This window comes from Odontomachus brunneus, unplaced genomic scaffold (genome assembly GCF_010583005.1).
Source record: "Odontomachus brunneus isolate Ranch 3 - 2012 unplaced genomic scaffold, Obru_v1 Obru_scaffold_036, whole genome shotgun sequence".
Classification (NCBI taxonomy): Eukaryota; Metazoa; Arthropoda; class Insecta; order Hymenoptera; family Formicidae; genus Odontomachus; species Odontomachus brunneus.
This window is the reverse complement of record NW_022639486.1, coordinates 1,595,472-1,616,620: the sequence shown is the minus strand read 5'-3', so window position 1 is coordinate 1,616,620 and position 21,149 is coordinate 1,595,472. Positions and strand designations below refer to the sequence as shown.

Here is a 21,149-nt window from a genome sequence, read left to right as displayed (position 1 = left end):
AGTTAATGTTAACGATAATAAGCTTATATTCATGTTGCTATTACCATTTTCCTATTAAAACAAGCAAAAAATATTAGTGCTAAAAATAACTATAATATTACTTAGATCAATCATTTTAATTAATATTACTTAGATCAATCATTTTTTCTCTCAATGTAGACGCATTTATGAAAGACAGAGCGTACTTAACGCACGAGCAAATACAAATGGATGAAAGTTCCGGATAATAGGCTTTGATGTATTCGTATCGTCGCAATTACGAGAACGAGCTGTGAGTTGCACACTGAATTTTGTAAACTTTACAAACTTCTCGCGGAAGATCGATTTTTATTCTTCTAACACATGGATTTCAGCACACACCAAATGCAGGTAATTGATAGATATTCACGAGTATAATTATAAAAACGGGACAAAAATTTTATAACAGACACTGTGTCACGAAAGAAACGAGTTATCTGCACGAAAAGTCGATTCCGCCAATATTCGTCTGAAAATGATTCCGATAAGCGACATCTCCATAGTTATAGTTCTATATTTGCGCTTTTTACACGCGTTTTCATTTATCGGTGGTAACGTTTTTACATCCGGTGACGTGTGTACGTAAGAGATCTCAATCTTTATGAAAAAAAAAAGAAAATAAATCGCCGCGCCTTTTCCTACTTTACGGATTAGAGAATGACGAACGTAGAATAACACGTCGCGTGCTTAGTCCACTGTGCGATGACATTAAAACGATCTTATTGATTGTTTGAAAATAAAGCCGGAGTGTGTACCATTACACACAGCGGTATGGACATGCATGTGCGGGATCTAAAGTATTTTTCTCACCATAAAAAAGCTGACATACCTTTTCTAAACTAAATACGGTATTCAGCTATATCAGGATAATAATATAAAAGCAGACATTTCTGTATATAGACATTTTATCGTAAAGCTACAAGCGTAATCGTCCGAAAATATAGAAATGTAAAACTTCCTTTACTTTGATTATATTTCTATTCTTTTTTCACAAATACCTCTTAGTATACCGCAAAAGATAGATACGTATCGCGCGACTCGAGGGAAATACTTGTGGAGATCGTTCTCCGCGGATATAGCTTCAGGCGAGTAGTTGCAGGGTAGAATCTCATTGCTCGCTCTATTTCAAGCGGATTTTACTCTCAACGGAATTTTGCTATAAGACCTACTCACCAACAATGAGATGCTTAAGACGCACCGCACCTCCACGCTGGCCGCAGACCCGCACGAAATGAACCTACATTTCATAAACGGGTCGTTAGATCACGCATTACACGCGATACTTATCCCAGCGTGTGCGTGCGTGTATGTGTGTGTGTGTTGTATGCGCAACTCGGTCGGGTATCCCGAATAAGTTGCAATCTCGCACATCCATTTTTCATTCGGCCAGGCTATATAGATATACGCGGCGATCGCGACGGTATATACGAATGTCGAAGCGTGCAGAAGCGATAGACAGTGACACGTGTGCATGAGTGCACGGGGTGCAGATGGCAGCAAGGTACATGCAGCGACGTACAATCTAGATGCGGTACGTGCAGCACGGACATACGAGCTGATTTGTAGACGCGCAATCCCGATAACTTTGAATTTAAACCGCGATTTAATGATCCCTTTCGCAGTTCTCGTCTTTTTTTCATTTTTTTTCTTTTTCCATTTTCGAGCACGAAAGAATGTCAAAAGGGAGAAGTTTGCGGGATATGCGGTGACTTCTAATTTCTGCGTTACGCGATACTAACGCGTCATCAAACTTCGCGAAACTCGATTGGACAGATGACTGACGTAAATTGCGTTAAACCAAATTAAAATAAGTTAAGCTAAAAACTGTATGCAAGTCTAAACTGAGCCGGGCTAAAGTTAGATTAAAAACCAGGTTGCTCTCGAGAGATTGAAGAAAAAAGTGTCAAAGAGCTGTCGTAACAGCTGAACATAATGTTAAAAATGGTAGACATTGATGTGAGCAGTATCGACGAGATTGATTATATCGCACTCTTGACGACACGAATAGATATTAAATAATCTCGCTGATTAAAGGGAAAAATTTTGTAATAGATGATTGAAAATATACCTGAATACGGCACGACAACGGTTGATTTCAACGGGCGGCGATTTACGTAAACATACGTTTAGCTTGACCTACAAATTCAATACATACGAATGACGCACGCTCTACATCAGATGTCTCGATTGTTATAGATGCTATTACGAATAATAAACGCGAATACACGATGAATTGATAATGTCGAATTAATCATATTGAAATATTTCGACGCGTCGCTAATTTTCTTCGCCCTTGTCGACAACAGTTTCTAAAACGACTAACTGCACGAACTTTTATCTTTCAGCGCGCGGAAGATAGATATCTTGCATTCTTGTATCACGGATATACCGAAGTTATTGGAGTCTCAAGCTACTTTGTATTCCACGATGCCAGTGTCTCTTGAATCACATAAGGATATTACGTATTTTAATAATTGCCACACCATGCTATCGAGGCGCACAAACGTGCGGCGATTCTAAACGGCTTCTGATAACTACCTGCATCGATAATATGAGATACACGGCGCGATACTGACGAACAGATCGGGTAATTAAGACTACTTCGACGATCTGACAAACATTAAGGGCTCGCAAAGAAGACGAGTTATTTTACAGACGCGGTATCGGATAATTACGCAAAAGCTGACAGAAAGTGTCGAAAAATGGCAGATACACTTGACTACATTATTGTTATAACAAATATGTCCAAAAATTTGACGAATTATTTTGCAAGCTCGCTAATAATTGCGTGATATCTAAAATTGTTTGGTGCTCAAACAAAATTTATTCAGGGCATAATAATATAGTTTCTAATTTCACAAAGAAGAAAATTCTAAGCACGAAAGAATTTCCTTGATAGAACGTATCGACGACTAGGCAATGATAATTTCTGAGCCTTGTAACAGATAACTTCAACATAATCCGCGAATACCAGTGCCGGAAGTCGATTATTAGATCCGCTGCGATCACCGTGACACGTTCGTATGATGCATTTCTGCGAAGCCTTGCCACTCGATATCCTCCTCTCGCGGTAGTTTATCGCGCATCCCCCGGCGCTGCGTCGAAAATTGCGGGGCGCAACGTCGAAGATAAACGGCGGTGCAAGGCGCGTGGGGTGCATAGCGGGGTATATGCTCGTATATACGCGCACACGCTATTTATATTCGGGGCCACGCGTGTACCGCGAAACCAACGATATTGCCTCTCAGCGAGCGAAAAGGGGAACGATAGTCGAGGGGGAGTGGTGTATGGAAACTGGCCGACACGGCGCCAGCCGACAATACGGATTTCGGAAATTAAAAGCTTCCTGTTTCGCGCGCGAGACGGGACTAGGTCGTTGTCTCTTTGGGGGGAAGTCGTGCTTTAACTCCGTCGTTTGACCCCTCGCTACCGCGAATCAGCGCGAAGCCCGGAAATGGAGAGATGAACGAAAGGGATAGTGATTCGTTCCGTGTTAGTGAGCGAAATGCTCGTTAAACGAGTATATTGTACGGCAAAAAGCGTGGCAAAGAGAAAGAGAGAGAGAAACGACGCAAGAGGAATGGACTGATAATTTCGCAAAGCATTACGTATATTACGTCCGTGACGTGCGCTGCATAAAATATCGCGAAATTAGTCGTCCTTGTTTCTACGACCGATTATGAAAGCATAATTTCAGGCAAAGAGAAGATTTAACTGTAAGCAAATTTGTCACTCATCACGTAATGGTATGACTGTGTCGTTGACACGAGCGATTGAGCCTAGCGATTTTCCAAGAGATCAATCTGCGATGCTATTTACTCTAATTTATAGCGTCTACGGAATTCGAGCAGAGGACGAACGCCGATCCACGACGTTGATCGGTGCGCGCGATTCATTTGCGGCCAACTTGGGGCTGCAACTTTGGAATTCGCAGGCACTTTTGCCCGCCGGTGAGAGCGATGTGTTACAACGACACGCATACGTTCGCGAATCGTTACGCGATATCGGTGATTGCACTTTGTTCACTTAGAAGTCACTTCTAACGTGAACATATTTCAAAGAACGTATATTAGCATGTATGTGCGTAAGTTTATCATGCATAGGATATATATTTAATGAATCGCGTAATTTCTCAGCAGATTCTACGAGAACGAAGAGACAGAGTGATATAGTTACCGACGCAATGTTCTAAACTTTTCCATCGCGGCAATGATGAAACTTTTTTCTCGTGTAAGACAATCTATATCGGATTTAATTATTTTTAATCGCGACAAACAAATTACTTGAAATCGCGAAGCCTCCGTATCTAAAAATTACATTAGACACAATTTTCTATTTTTCATGAAGGAAGCGATAAATATTCAGTCTTTCCTTCCTTCTTCCTTTCTATTTCTATTCTCGATATATTATTTTAGCGAACTCAGAATTACGCTTGACGTGGTCAAGCGGCTGATTCAAATTCCCGATACGTATCGCATCGGTGAAAATGTCAAGCATATACTGTAATAGGGAAGAAAAAATTAGGTTAAATGTATCTATCTATAGGGGACACGCGAGACGAGTCTCCGAAAGCTGAACGCCGAAGGCCCGTAAGAGAATCGGCGTGACAGCGATCCGGGTGGAGTTAGCTGAGGAAAATAGTTGGGCACACTTACGACGTCGATTATTTGCATGAGCGTGAGGCCGAAGCTCAGCACGAGGGGGTCAGACTCGTTGCCCACCGGCCGCTCCAGCACGTTGTACGCGTCCAGCAGGTCGTTCAGCAGCCGCTTCTCGTGTAAACCGCCACTTACCAGCCCTGCCCAATTACAATCAGTAGTCAGTCAGAAGTCGCGCGAGTTCGTCACGACGACGATTTCCCTCGTCCCGTCGACGTCGCATCGTCTCGCTTCGGGAAAAACGTAAGAAATGGGAGCGGGATAACGTAGGAAAGACTATCTATCTCTCTATCTCTCTCTCTCTCCTTCTCTCTCTCCTTCTCTCTCTCTCTCTCTCTCTCTCTCCCCCTTCCTATCTCTTTCTTTCTCTCTTTCTCGCTCTTTTCCTTCCTGTCTGTCTCTCTTTCTCTCTTTATCCCTCTTTGCCTCTCTGTCTCTCCGTCTGTCGGGGCTTGAGAAACGTTTATCTTCTTAGGGCTGCGAGCCCAGACCTACCCCATCTACCTACCTACCCTATCGTTCCTATAGCCACCCTGGTCCAAAGTTCTGGACTACTTTTCGCGAATACACAACTTCGTGTTCTCTCTTCCTCTGTCTCCTTTTCTTTCAGTCTTCGTCTCTATCTCCGAGTCTCTTCCTCTCCTTCTCTTTTCTTATTTCTTCGTCGCTTGCTGCCTGTCTCTTTCCCTCAGTAAGTCTCTCTTTTCCACCCCTTCCACCCCTGCTTTCTACCATTACGTCTTGCAGTTTATCTTTCGTGAATAAATCATTCCTTTTGTCTTTCTTTCTTTCTTTCTTTAGACTACGCTACCGGTTTTTATTACACGGCTTTTCCTCTCTGTGTTCGTCTCATCCTTTCACATTTTCTCTTACTGTTCAGCTTTAATTTCTTTCTCTCTCCTTCACTCTCCGTCCTTCTCTCTTCCCCTCTGTCTATACGCCCCATTATATCATGGATAACGAAGTGTTTTGTTCAACTTAGATGCGAATTTGTGGTTCGTGAAATTTAATAACTTTCCAACAATTTTGTTGTTGGCACTAGTAAGTTTAAAATTGACTTATACATCATAACGTACGTATTTGTAACAGATATATCTAATCTCACATTGTATCGCTTTTAAACTTCATAGTGTATTAGATATAAACTTTTTCTCCTGTAATCTTATTTATATTCGCATAATATTTAACGTTAAGAAACGGATAAATCTTCTCATTATTGTCTGGAACGTGTATATGCAGAAGAAATGATATGAAAACTTTCTCTCAACCACTCGGATACGGTACTTGAAATTCGCTCTCTAATGATTCATAGATTAGCTGATAATAGGATGAATTCTATGGATTAATGCAGAGATTAGCGAAGTGTTCGAGCTTTGTAAATAGCTACATCGATATATCGAGAACCTAATACTTGGACTAAAGTTTCATATTGCGGCAGGAATTTATCGACACTTATCGACATCTCAGGAAGTAAGATACCGTGAAGCTGAAGCAACTTAAAGCCGAACAAGTGTAACGGTAATCCTTCGACAATCACTGTACGAAAAAAACAATACCGAGCTACTTACGTTGAAATTTGTGACGATCATAATATAATCGCCATGTGAATCCAATTAATTCGCGTATTCACTTGTACGTGTTGCAAAACATATACAGTTACTGAACGTGGGTTGCATGTAATTCGCGATTTTAACGAACTTTCCTCTCGCTATTTCTCCGATGTTAATTGTCGCAATTATCAGGTTTCCGGATGAAATTCCGTGAAAACGTATCTACAAGTTGGAATTAAACGAAAAGTTTCCGTTCCCGCCGGCTGTAGAAACGTCTTGGCAACGAACAAAGCTTTCTTCCAATTCGATTTCTGTTACAACCGAGAGAAAACACATTGACATTTGCGATACCCCAAACAATAGAATTAACACAAAACTCTATTCTCATCGGCCGAATTTCATCGACAACCGTAAAGCGCTGGCTCGTTGCACTTCGACTCCGTGTCGTTAGCATTCGCGCACCCTCGCGCGCGTTCCCACCGCAGGACGGATAAACTTTGCATTCCGCGCACGCATTTACATCGCGGCACCGCCCACGAAAGTCGGGACAAAGGCGCAAGAATGCGAATTTAAACGCCGCGATGCGTTGCCGCAAACGAGGAAAAAATACTACGTATGACTAAGACATTCACGCCGCATAAATTCGTTGTGCAGACGAGCGCGATAACGAAGGACGATAACGTCTATGTTCCTTTCATACTTTTTCGCGTAAACAAAATCCGCGGCAAATTGCACCGTACACAAAGCAATGTTGCCGGAGTTCCGTGCAAAAATAATAACGACTACTTACGTGAACTACCTTTATTATGTTGCAATAATTTCAATATATTTCCGCGAAAATTACATTCTTACGTCCAGCTGCCAAGAATCCCCCCGTCTTTATCAATATGCCCAGTCTTCGAAGTCGCGAAACATCAAATACGAGTAGATTTCCTTGCAACCGGCGGCATCTCGCCGATATCCCGACGAAATGATGAAAAATGCACGCGCTAGTTTCTTCCCGACGCTTTCGAGAAATTCTCGTTATCCGCGCGGCATCGTGCCATCTTTGCCGGCGATGTAATGAAAACGCCGTAGCGTAAGCCAAATTCTGAAACTGTTATATATACGGCATCCTTGGGAAATATAGCGGATAATTGAATTCATGAATAGTCAAGAGAGAATAGAGCAGGAGGGGGACAAATCTAACGTCAAGACCTTGTCGAGACACTGCGAGAATTTCACCTGTGAGTGTAATACGGGAGTGTGAGACAGAAGCACGAGGATCAAGATGCAGAGTACTTCTTCTCAATATTGCATACAGATCGAACAGAAAACGACCAAGGCAGCCGGAGTTGAGACGTGAGCTAATGAATTTTGCGCAATCTTCTACATTTTTTGACGAAACCGGAAATTCGATTTCGTATGTCGCGAATAGGATCGCGCAGATTCCACTCTGCCTTTCGCGATTATGCAAAAATCTTGTTTTCATCAACTGACAAAAAATCGATTCCTCCCTCGAAATACGGGATATTAATGCTGCAATTCTAAGCAAATATACGAGTAAATCGTAAAATCGTAAAGTCGTAGCTTACGAAAAAAAAAATCGTAGATATTTACGAGTTATCATATGACATACGGTCCGCGTAGAATTGCAGATCTATTCATAAGTTCTTACGAGTCTTACGAGAACAAGTTACGAGTTTTACGATTTTATCTAGAAATTTTGCAGTATAAGTCTTTTTTTAGTAATATTGATCTCAAGTAACATCAATTTCTTATGGGTTGGATACGCATTTATTTAGCACTATTGTTCTGGAGCAATCTGATTGTCTATGCTACTTGTTTCTCAGCAGTTTCGATTTTTATCACTAGATGGTAAAAATCGTTGAAAAAAAAATATGTTTTCAAAATGACATTTTGAAAATAATATAACTGCATTCAGGGGACATCATTTGCTTCATTTAAATAATCAAAAATCTTCTTACTTCAATTTCTAGGATCTGTCAAATAAAGGGTTAAAGTCCAAAGTAAGAAATATAAGAGATCTTAGAGAGTATCTCCTGACTAAAACTGACTAACGCCCGGACATTCCTCGTCTGAGTTCGGAACGCGGCTTAACGATAACATTTTATCTTCCAGTAGAGGTGAGACCTTTAAGTTTCATACGCGACTATTCGCACAGAATTCCGCGGTTACGGTCCCGAGGCGCATTTTATTTCGCGTTCTTCGCGGAAGATCGCGAAGAACGGGCGGTTTTACGGTGCCGAGCGAGCATGAAACGAAAGAAAGGAATCGCTGACACGCCCGGACGTCGCGATTCGCATGATTTTACCCCGGGGAATGAATTCCAGCCGGCTACGATCATCGCGGGAAGCCCCATCGACGAATAAAGTATCGCCTTCCATGAATAGGGACCGTAGATCCTGAACGCAGCCGCAAAAAGGGGTCACGGGGGGATTACTATCTTAAATATTCCTACTTTTATCTAACCACGGAAATACCAAAAAAGGTGCCCGAACACTTTGTCCCCTTATTATCGCCATTATCCTCTTTTTTATGAAAATAAGAACGTAAAAAATTATATATCGTCATTCGATAATCCTCCTATTTTTACATAACGATATCCGCTTACAGATTATCGATTATCAAAAAAAAATATAGTGGGAAAGTAATAGCGTGCTTTAATCGTGTGACAAGCGGCAGATTGAGAGAAAAAGATATACTCTCAGAGTATAATCAGTAAAAATGATCCTGAGCGAATTTAGTAAGAGGAATATTTCAATAATCAGTGAATATTCACTGATTTTCACTTCCACTTTGCTACTTCGTCTTACGTCTCACTAATTTTAATCAGTAGACTTACTTTACTGCAAAATCTGTGTAGTACAATAAATTCGTTCTACATTGTACCAAATTTAATTTTCCGCATTTGTAGCGACGAAATTAATGACTTCCATGTACCTTGCGCAACCGCACGTTTATATGCGGTGACACTGTCTATGTTTGCAAGTAGCACTAATAATGAAAGTTGCCTTTCAGTAAGAACCTTTCAGTGAGAACCTTTCATGAGTTTCCACTGATTGCAATACTATACTTTTAACTGAACCAGTTACAAATATAGCATTTCAGTGAAAAATACACCAAATCTACTTTAAAGAGAGGGTGGTGGAATTCGATAAATGAACAAGACAGTTGACATAATTGCACAGAACGAAACGCGTGCGCAAACACAGCTGAACAACGAGAGCGACGAATTATCTCCGACTGTAAAGGACTATGCAAACAGTTTCGCCGATAAAACCCACGCGCAGGGGAATCCCACATGGAGAACATTAATTCCGGACTCCCGCGTGTGGAACCTGAAGCTCCTTATGGCCGACTTCCACACAATTCTTATCAGGATTTGAATTGTGGTAAGTGCAGGACTCGGTATTCCTCGGGACGTAAATAAAGATCACGTCGGAAGCTGTGCCAAGGTTATCACATCCGCAAAATGGATTCGGGGAACATTTCTTTGCCACAGTACAGCGCCATTCATGAAAATTTTACACTTGCTCGCGGAGCGCTCCATTACACACGGCTCGCCATATATTACCATATAATCGAGCGATGGAAATCGGGAACGCCTGCAAAATTTAGCCCCGGCTCTGCCCGAAAGCCCTTTTGTTATTTTGAGGCAGTCGGTAACGGCAACGATTTTTCGAAATGTCACGCCTGACAACCGACGGAAATTGCACGATTCAATGACGTACACGTTCTGCATTGTTTGGAGCCTACTGCAAATGATCGTATATCAAACAGCCAATATCGAGAGAGTCAATTCACATGCAAATTTAACGCTTCGCAAAGCAAAAAAAAATCTTCCCTTTTCCATTATTTTACATTGTTCTTGACGGTCGTTTGACGAATTCTCCCGGAATATTGACTTTTATCCACGCCGCGGTGGAGAAAGGTTGCGAGCGGGAGACGTCGTCAACGAGTGCGAGAACTAGATAAATCTGACGCTATAAAACAGCTACGCCTGTATCTTATTCATGCCGGATTTTTGCCATAAATCTGAACACAACGCCGTAAAATCTCCAGCAAGGTAGCGGACAATAAAGTATCACGGAATCACACCGAGGAATTCTTTCCTCATTAGATTCTCGTCACGTTCGCACGATTGATGTATGGCTTACATGTACAATCGGTGAAGAGTACAAGTGACAGCGATATTGACACGTTCGCGTGGCGCAATATTAACGCATCGTCGCGGCGCGATCGTGCGGAATCCTGAACCTAATCGCTCGAATGTTCTGCGCAACGGAGATGTGACGTTTGAAAAATTTCAAGCAGCACGTCGCATCACGGAGAATTTGAAGGAGCCGGAACGCAACAACAGCGTGTGTGAGCGTACAAATACATTGAAATACGTCCTCAATTTTGCAGTCATACTTCACGGACTGACGGTCGTACAGTAAACATCCGTGGAGACGACTATGCGCCAAGTTTACATCCTTTATCCTCGACAATGCGACCAAACGTTGATTCGCTGCACGCAAATGCGCATTTGGCACGTCGCGGAACGGCACACGACTTATTTTTTCGCACGCACGCGCTTCTTCGCGATGCAGTCCAATTTTATTTTCGAACGCACACTTTCACGATACGCCGTCAGAGCGGAATTTTACATCAGCCTCTATTCGAAACTGAAAACTGTCTACGAGAGCCCTGATGCACTTATTGTCATCGTGTACTTCCCGCGAACATTACATTTTTACGTGTCACACGTGACGCGCCTTATTCGCGATTTCCCTCCCGACAAATTCTATCGAGATATACCGTAAAATTGACATAGCTTCCGGTGCTCCGTCGAGGCGAATTATTTCACTGAACGTAAGTCACGACCGCGCGCGCACGCTAGTAATTATATCGTTCGCGTGGGTAACCGAAACCGCGTCGATTCGGTTATCAAATGTACACAAGCGCAGTATCTACGCCAACTACGGAACGCCCGCGACTCCACCAACGGCATTGTGGGTCTCGGCGAGCGCCGCGAAGCGGTGCCGAATAATTGGAATATCACAATGGGGCGTTGTGCATCGCGATCCCAACAGATAAGGGGTCAACGCGAATCGATCTTATGACAACGGCCGGTGATTTCACGGCCCCCGCAGAGTTTACCCCCCGACGCTCGGGTCTGACTTTGCGGTTGGTTTACACGCAAATTCGCTATCGAGACGCAGTCGTCACGGTGCCCAGCTGTGTCAGCCGACGTGGATTACGGTCGTCATAGTAAACGTCACAACCAATTATGCGGCGAGACAAATATTGCGTAAACGCCGGCAACAATGTCATCGTTAGAAATGGAAATCGTAACCTGGCTAACTTGCTCTTCAATATCGTGATCCGAAAACAACGAACTCTAAATTCTTCCACGCAACAAAATTATTAGCTCCTCCTCGCGCGACGTCCAAACGATTATTTTCAAGTGAATGTATTCCCACTCACGGGGAATACAGCGCGCAAACGAGACACAACTCTGAAATGCTTCGATACTTAATTTTTTGCTCAGGCAAACACTGGAGAAAATATCACGTCGAAAATAGCGACGTTGTCTTCTGTGTTTAGGTTGGCGATTCGATAAGGTAACTCGCTACAGAGATGTGCCCGAAGAACGTTTGCGAGGATATATCGATATAAACATTTTTGCTTGTTTGCCGTGGAGAACCTACTTCGAAGTATTGATATGAGATTTCAACAGTATTATGATATGTACGCTCTTATAACGTAAATAAATATACAAGTTTTATCACAGAGACATCAACAAGCGCTACATGCGTTGCAAAGAATCGTCATCTCGGGAAGAAAAATAGTGTTTAAGGTAAAAGTATCAATTCCCGAAAATGTACAGTGAATTGCAAAATGATTTAAACACTATGAAGCTAAGAAGCTCAAAACCGTCAAAATTGAGAGTCATTACAAACGTGTGTATGTGTGTATATGTATGTAACAGGCCTGCTCAGTAATTATATTATTAATTATTATTAATATTATTTAGTGTTCTCAATAATTGTATAAGTCCGTCAGAAATGACTTTCAATTTTGACAAATTGTTAAATTCCCAACCTCATTATGTCTAAATCGTTTTGCAATCCACTGTATTGAATCCTAGACATTCTTATTATGTTCCGGTCTTTAAAAACAAATATTTAAATTTTCAACATATAATATACGTATATATTCAATATATATATATTTTTTTTTTTAAAGTTTAATCTTTTGAAGCACAGGACTTTCGAAATTCTAATAAAATATTTATATCACATGTCTAGAATGACAACTCAAGAGATCATTCCTTTTTGAAATTAATTTTTTCTATTTTTGCAATAAAATATTTCTATTCCTAATCGTTCTTTAGTCTTTACCTTATACTTCTTTCTTAGACAATTATCTATACAATTATCTATTTACGCTACAGGAGATATTAAATAACGCAACATATGGCTTCTTTTATTACAAATTATGAAATATTTAACACTGTATTTAGGTAATCTCACAATGAAACCACTGTTTAAAGGATTAAACATTTGTATTTATAAAGACCCAAGCAATGAGAATGTCCAAGATTAGATACGTGTCCAGACATTGGTACTTTTACACTATGCGAATATAGGACTTTCAATTAAAATACTTATCGACTGGCAGAGAAACGGAAAGAGAGTCTAATTTGCGGTGCAACTTGGTACGACAACAACGGCGAGCGTAAAAATCCGACAGCGAGCATCGCTATTGCCGAATTGTTCAATAGATTCGATCGCGATGCAAAATCCGCCCTTGTTTCGAGTGCTACATCAGCTAAGCGGTCGATTAATCGCGCCCAGTCGCAGCGGCGCGCTTAATTGTCGCGATTGCGGCCGGCTCGTTTAATAAATCACAAGCCGATTCGACGTCGGGTGAACTCACGCGATTGCGTTAGCATCTCATTACTGGCGAGCGTCTGTAATGAGCCCATGATAATTGAATTTCGGTGCCGGTGAGTGCGTTTTCCCGCACGAAATGTATATACGCACGAAATGTATGTATCGACGGGCCCGCTCATTCATAGGTCAACACATGTCGTTATCGGGCATAGCGTATGTCACACGACGTCGCGAAAGTGCAACATAATGAAAGCCCGTTACGTGACACGCGACAGTTCAACACAGCCCGCCACCGACGCAGTGGCCGGCAATTTATTCGATTATTACTTTTTAAACGCGACATTACACGTGCCGTACTTATCTATTAGTTAGATACGTTCACGCGACCCCCGATCATTGTTTGATTAACGAAAATTAAATCCATTTAATTGCGAACGTATTCGCCCGCCTTGTTTACGCTCGCACGCGATAAATACCGATTCCGCTGTCGCGTTCCCTTCAATTAAATCGATAGAGTGTAAAATTGCATACAGTTCTCATAGATCTGTTCCCCTATACTTAGATTAAATCTTTGTCTCAAATTAGATGATCTGTGAATGTGGTTTAGTTTTAAGTGAGATCGATAAAGTTAAAATTCACACACGGTCAGAATTTTATGGTAAAAGTTACTATGGAATTTTGTAATTTTTTTTGTTTTTTGTAGAATGGGTCGATATTCTGCAGTAACTTATTATCTTTTAGTTTCCATTACCATACATTACCATTTATATTTCAGAAACTGCGAAATGTGCTATTAAAAAATTTTTCTGGCGAGATTTACTATGTATGTCAGCAAGATAGTCCTACTGACAGTCTATTCCTGTGTACTACTAGAAACAAAATAAAACTGATTTATAATGAGAAAAGAGAAAAGCTATATTCTCTCCGCGTATATATAAACTCGTTATAGATTTGCCTACATTATCGTCATCGAATCGGTCAACTTAGATGGAAACCCCCCAACAATTTCAGCGTCGTCTGCCAAGCTATAAGGACAACACCAACGCGCTCCACAAACAACTGTGTAATCTTCTCAGACAAACCGTCGGACTTAAAGAAAACCTCCCTGGCATGATGCAATCGCTCGCAAAGCCTCCGCACGAACTGTCAATTTCTCTTTCCAGTGCACTTAAACTGGTTGCGGGTCCGCGAGCTCGTTGCCGAGCGGAAGTCACGTCCACGCGAGCGAAATCGATTAAAAACTTTTCTTGCTCGGCACCGCGCTGACGCCGCACCCTTGACAGCTGCCTCACTCGCGAGGATTGCGCACTAAGAAAAAGAGAGAGAGAGAGAGAGAGAGAGAGAGCCGCACTCTGAGAGTCGTGAATTCTCTTGTAAGCCAACACCCTCGGCAATCGGATGTGTGCAATCAGAAGGGAACTGGCCAGCCACGCTCGACTACACCGCGATACTATCAGATAGGCAGAAATAACGAAGGATCTTATTTTCTCCGGGCAGAATCCCACCCTGTTTCAAATGTTATCACGCTCGGTGTCATCGAGAGGGAAGACTTACTTCAGACCGAGGGTTGAACTTTTGAAGAACTTTGATATATAAAACGAAAATGTTTGGCAGGAGATAATTCGTACGATCGGAATCGGATTTTGTTCCTTTTTCTATTCGATTCTTTTCGATTTTTATTTTCGTTTTTTGTTCTTTCAAACGATAAGATTCGGATTCTTCTTTGGGTTATTTCCCCGGTAACCATAGGCACTTCTGGACACCTTTCCAACTAGGTTCGTGGTTCGTGAACGGAATTCTTGCCAGGAAACTTGAGTCTTTACCACCCGACGCTCGTGTACGCCACGATCGACTTCGCTTCTCTACGATGAGATCGCGTCTAAGGAACGTGAATGTTCTCCAAAGTAGATTTCTAGCTAGTCCGGCTTCGGATGGCGAAGTCGAGTGACTTGCGCGAGATGTCATGGATACGCGAATGGGGAGGTAGTTCACTTAGAATCCGAGACGAGCACGAGCCGAGATCGCGGAGCTCACGATTGCGTTTAAGGAAACCCGAGAACAATGATGTTCGAACGAACTGCGTTTCATTAAAAGTCGAAAGGAAGAACGAACGATACGGAAGCTTGCGAACGATATAAATCCTCACATGATACCTTCTCACGGTATCTTCACAATATTTAACGAAAGAAACTAAGTAAAAGGAAATGGATTTGATACGTAACTACGTATTTACAACGGGAAAGTCAACAAGTAATTCACGAACAATTGCAGAAAATGAAACGAGTGAAATATTAGCCTAGAAAATATGCTTACTTCTCAACGCAGTCTCCTTTTATATTAATATATTTCCCGAGTCGAAATTTTCGTCCCACATTAACTCCGCAATTTCCGTCCAACTTGAAAAGTTAATGTAAAAAACCTCAAAATTTAACAAATAATTACTTACAGTCATCTTGAGTCTTAATAAAAAAACTCATTTCAGTATTTTTTAATGTTTAATTATCTTAACTTTTCATTTGCATTGAATTTTCATTTCTTATGTCAATAAATGATATACTAATTATGTGCAGATAACTTACTCAGTTGCAGATAGAATATGTGAAAGATAAGCAAATATTAAATAATATACAAAATAAAATTAAATAATATAAGATAATATAAGATTATGAATAGGCTACGGAAGAATATATGATGGAATTTAAAAGAGCTGATAAGAAAGAAGCTGTAAAGATAAAGATTACAGTTACGTGTCCAATAATGCTGTTTATCAATAGAGATTTATATTTGTTTATCAATAAAGATTTATATTTTCATACAAAACTAGATAGAAGTAAAAGCAAGTGTTAGCAGATATAGAAAAGATCGTATTCGCTATTGATTATTGGATTTAAACAAATCAATTTTTGCAAGATATACATTATATTTTAAAGCCGGCATTCGTAGTTGTAATTTATATAGAAAATCTTTGATTCAGAACATAATTGACTACAGATTGATATTTATGTCTCGTTATTTGGCTATTTGGATCAAAGTTTCTGGTATAAAATGATAATAAGTATAGTTATACAGATTAATCGTAAATTAATAAAGCTACAATTATTTATCAGATAATAACAGACTAAGAATACCAGTCTAAATTTCGACTCAAATATTTCCCTATTCTCGGTAAATTCGTCCGTTAAAGACAGAAAGTTCCTGCTAAATAAATACCTTGAAATATACGATGTATCGCTGTCCGTGTTCCGACATCCTTCGTCCAGCATCTTAGCTGTTCCCATCGTGACACTAGCATCTGACACTGGCACTCGCGTAGAATACGATTCGATCGGAGAATTTGTGTTAAATAGCGCGATGCCGACGGATTAAATGTTTCAAGAGTCAACGGAAAGTTTTAATCCTCAATGTATGATAATTAACTCACCGGCACACGTACTGTGCGTCTCGCCGGCTCAAGACGCAATGAGAACATTCGAGAGCATACGCGACGCACAGAGGTGAGTAGGTATGTTAACCGCCTTACCGGTATGTTTTGTTTACTCGCGCTCGGCGGCTCAACGGTGCGCGGTGAACAATGGAGAAGTGGGGAGAGGTGTCTACGCGGCTTCGATACTATTGCGCGTAGCGTACATTTTTTCAACCGAGTTATTACGGGTCGAGCCGACGAGTGACGAGCGCGCTACGACGCGGAGCACGTGCCGGTGAGTCCGTTACAATTCTCGTCGGGTGATCAACATTTTCGTCGGCCTCCTGAGATATTCAGTCGTGTTCTCGTGTTAATTAACACGCGTTTCTTCGATCATCGTATCGCGAGTGTCAGTGTCAGTGCCACAAGTGAGTATCCGGATTGTCACGATGCAGCCAGAAACAGAATGCCAGGACATCGAGACAGCAAAACATCATATATTTCCAAGTATGTCACGAATCGTTTATTATGCATATTCACGATTTTAATTCGATAAACACTTGATAAACTTACCGAGGATACAGAAATACTCGAGTCGAAATTTAAGCCGGCATTCACGTCATTATTTGAAAACTAATAATAGCTTCATGAATCTGGTTATTTGTCGACCTGTATTTATATACACATTTATTATATTATTTTACACAAGAAAAATATTGATCTAAATAACCGAATATAACGGTCTATAAATGCGAATCTATAATTGTGCTCCGAATCAAAGATCTGAAATAATTTACATCTAGGAATGCCGGTCTTCGAATATAATGTATATCTTACAAGTGTTGATTCACATCTAATAATGCTTCTTTGACCACGCTAGTCCGATTTTGCTAATACTCATCGACGTCTTTGTTTAATTCTGTTTAGTCTTCGTTATTGTACTGAATCTAAAGTTAATCGATAAACAACTATTGATAAGCAGCATTATTGGATACGTAACTGTTATTTTTACTTTTTCAGCTTCATATCAGCTCTTTTAAAAGCTACGAATCTCATCCCAACTTCCATTAAAAAAAAGAAAAAAAGAAACAGAAAAATAAAAAAACAGAAAAAGAAAAATAAATCAGAAAGAGATGAGATTAATGTGTTATTCTTTTTTTCATTTTCTCATATCTTAATCTTTATTAAATTACTAAAGTTTTTGGAATAACTACAAAATAAATTAATTTTAAACTATATATATTTTACAATTCTACATACACTTGTATAGTCACCTATTATCTGTGATGTATCTTTTTCTCTGAGTGCGAGTGGTTCGCACAGTCTAAGAGTGAAATTTAATTAAAATATATTGAGATAATATCGCGTAAATATTAAATAAATAAAAAAATAATTTAAACAATTAAAAATAGGAAAAAGTTAAGAAAATATTAAATAATTCTTGAAGAAAGATTTCTTCGAACTTTTCTAAAATAGAGAAAACAGTGAACAAGCGCCTGCGGCATCAAGGTAAGTCAATAGTTTGTACATTTGGGGATTCTTCATTGACTCTTCAAGTTCGACAGAACTTGTAGCGTTAATGCAAAATCAAAATTTCAACTCGAGTAAACCGTCTCAGCAAGTCTTCCTTTAAATCTCCACATAGAGAAAACGGCATTCACTGACCTGCTAGCTTAACGAAATTCGCAAACTTAATATAAAATCTAAATTTCGCGTCAGATAGTGCTCCAAAGTATATTATACTTCGGAGTTTGTTTGCGACTTATATATTTATGTATGTTGACTGACCTTCGTATTTGGAGAAACGCGTAAAAAGATCGAGTTATACTTTGTGGAAAAGTGTAAAGTAAATCTCCCCTCATACTCCGCACAGTGTTGTGGTGGTTTCAGAAATCCTGCACTCTTTCGATGTGTACAAGAGAAATATTTTTGTTTAATTTAACTTCACGCTTTCAAAACAGAAGATTTAATTGAATTACGATGAGAAACAAACGACTTTGTTTTCTTGTATTGTCGGATTAGGAGTAAATATCGCAATTGACGTTTCACACCGTTCGATGAAGTCAATCGTTTGTTTTACAATGAAGGTTGTTTTAGTTCTAATTCCTCCTAGTTTCAAATTTATTTATGAAAATGCACGCGATCGCACACACTTGGCATGCAAAATCATAAACGCTCGATACATAAATATTCGTGACGCGCCGGCTCGCGCGAGATTTCAAGTTCGATATGAAACAATTAACGACTAATTTGATTTCAATCGTTATTGTGTGCGCCGAGGGCTTTGCAATTAAACAAATCCAATCGGTAAGCACGCTGCTTTAATTGCGAGCTCGGCATCGTCCATCGATGATGCCAATTATAATCGCGACTTGACACGCCTGCGCACGCCCTCTAGGCATTAATTAATACACTCTATCGGTATAATTGATGGAAATCGGGCTTTCGCGAACGATTCGGCGGCCCCTTTCGAACTTTCGCGCCGCGTTACTTCGCAAATCGAGTTCGATTAATTCTATATTAGTCGATGGCGCACGCAAGTGTTCATTAGTCGCGCGACAATGAATTCAACGCGTATATGAGTGTCATAAGAGACACTCCGAATCATCGAGTTGCAAGCTCGAGCTTTTCAATTAACAAGTTCCATACGCTTAAACAAAGGTGTTCAATTCGAGTCCAACCGCAAAAAATTACACCGCACTTTCGGTCGAGTCTGCTCGTCGAAATTGATCAACAAGGAAATGTTGTTATTACTCGTGGAAATTGAAAATCACCGGCGCCAATATGCGCGTAACGGGTAAAATGTGTATTTATTTTTCAGCTTGTTTAACATTGGAACAAATAATCATCACAGCTGTTTCTCACATTTAATCATTTCACGTAACTATTTTTTATCCCGCTCGTCTACCGCGATACAAAGCTGACTTGTGCGCCGCTACTAACTACAATAACTTGTTTATGGTAAATCTGGCGGAAGGATGTGAACTAGGACGACGTAATTAAAAACGATGTTTATTGCATTGAAAAAAAGTCGTGCGCTTGCGAATTCTCCTTTACGGTTCGTTTACGTCAGCCACCTATACAAATGCGACAACCCGCGTGACGTCACTCGTTGCAGGGAAAGATGTAAACGTAACGATATTATATATATGTAAATTATATATATATATATATATATATATATATATATATATATACATATATATATATATAATAGAATGTATGTTTCCTATAAATTCCTAAATCCTTTGACTGGCCTGGACGAAATTTTGCATAGTTATTCTCGAGGATCCTGCGGAAAATATAAGCTTCTGTAAAACTTGAACACCCCAATCCCATCCTGATTTCATCCCCTTAACTTGCTGATAATATAAATTTAAATGTTCTAGATATAAGAATATATCTCTCGATGCCGTGTTCCTCTGTGTCGTCTTTTCATGTCACGAAAATATCACTGCAAAAAACGTCACTATGAATCCCATTTCCGCGAATGTGATGTAATTGTTTTTTGTTTTCAAAGGAAATTAGATAGTAAATCTTGTATATTTAAAATCGACACGGGTTCGGATGTTTCAATTATTAGTAAAAAATTAGTTAAAATTCCGAGGAAGTTAATTAAAATAAAAGATAGTTGTCTTTCTTATTCAAGAAAAGTAGTAGAATAACTTATGAAATATCTTACTCGTAGAATAACTTATGAAATATTTTCCAAGGATAGATACGCGTTTTTTTGTACTTATTTGTTACTTCAATTACATGCATGTAACTGACAAATATTTGAATCGGTCAGTTTGTCGGTTATTCATTAAACGGTTTGTGTCACATTTTCTTCACAAAAAAGGACTTGTCTGCAACGCGCACGAAATTAATTCCGTTCTCGTTAGTACGGTACTTGCATGGTTGGGCTGTGACCAGGAACCGATCGGCCTCATTGCCGTTTAATTACTTCCGAGGCTGATAGTTTCGATTGTCGAGCGAGAGGGTGCGATGATTCTCGGAGCCGCGGTTAATGAAACAAACGAACGATCCCGCATTATTCTTAAACGCTCGCTTCCTGCGTCTTGCACGTTCACCGTGCCAAATCAGATTTGCAAAGACGGATGAAAGGAGGAGAAAGAGTTCCCCGTGAAAAGATACGCGAGAGAGAAAATATATTACGCGCGTTCTGCCGCGTCAGCGATTACATTCAAGGTTCCGCGTCGTTTTGTTATTTTCTACTTTTTATACGCGTATACAAGCAGCAGCGGATACGTAATGTAACTGATCGGTCGAGAACGATCCCAAAAAAGTCGGGAGTTATTAAATTAACCCGCAACCCCTCTTATCAGGATTTACCTCTCTCACTCTTCGTATAATCGTGCGTTCCAGCGTCCTTTAATAAGTTTACCGCGATGTCCAGCGCGGTAGGCGCACACTCATGTCGTGAAATAATTGAATAGCCAGAGCTTATCTCATCCGGCGAGATCATAAACGCAATTTACGTCTTCAGTGACGCGTGACGATCTGAAGAGCGCGGCCCGGAGACCTTCGTCCTGATAATCCCGCGGGATTTAGACGTTAAATACACCGGCGCGCCGCTTGCGGAAGGGATCCAGCCGTTAAATAAACCGGCCGGAACGGCTGTGCGCCGCTTAAT

At 40.4% G+C, this 21,149-nt stretch overlaps 1 protein-coding gene across 6 annotated transcripts in view; it reads right to left on the bottom strand.

The window, feature by feature from the left end:
• The window catches only part of LOC116843894 (neuronal acetylcholine receptor subunit alpha-7-like), a 225,540-nt gene that overhangs the window by 149,378 nt on the left and 55,013 nt on the right, over positions 1–21,149 (bottom strand). The window contains exons 1-2 of one of the 6 annotated variants that reach the window (XM_032814781.1): positions 16,321–16,562; positions 4,674–4,816 (exon numbers count right to left, since the gene is read on the bottom strand). The exons of 2 other annotated variants lie outside the window; for them this stretch is intronic. In XM_032814781.1, the coding sequence (XP_032670672.1) occupies positions 4,674–4,816; positions 16,321–16,402 (225 nt within the window). In that variant the 5' untranslated portion in view covers positions 16,403–16,562. Of the gene's footprint in view, positions 1–1,191; positions 1,282–4,673; positions 4,817–16,320; positions 16,563–21,149 lie in introns of those variants that run through there. 3 more of the 6 variants (XM_032814782.1, XM_032814785.1, XM_032814783.1) reach the window with 3 other exon arrangements.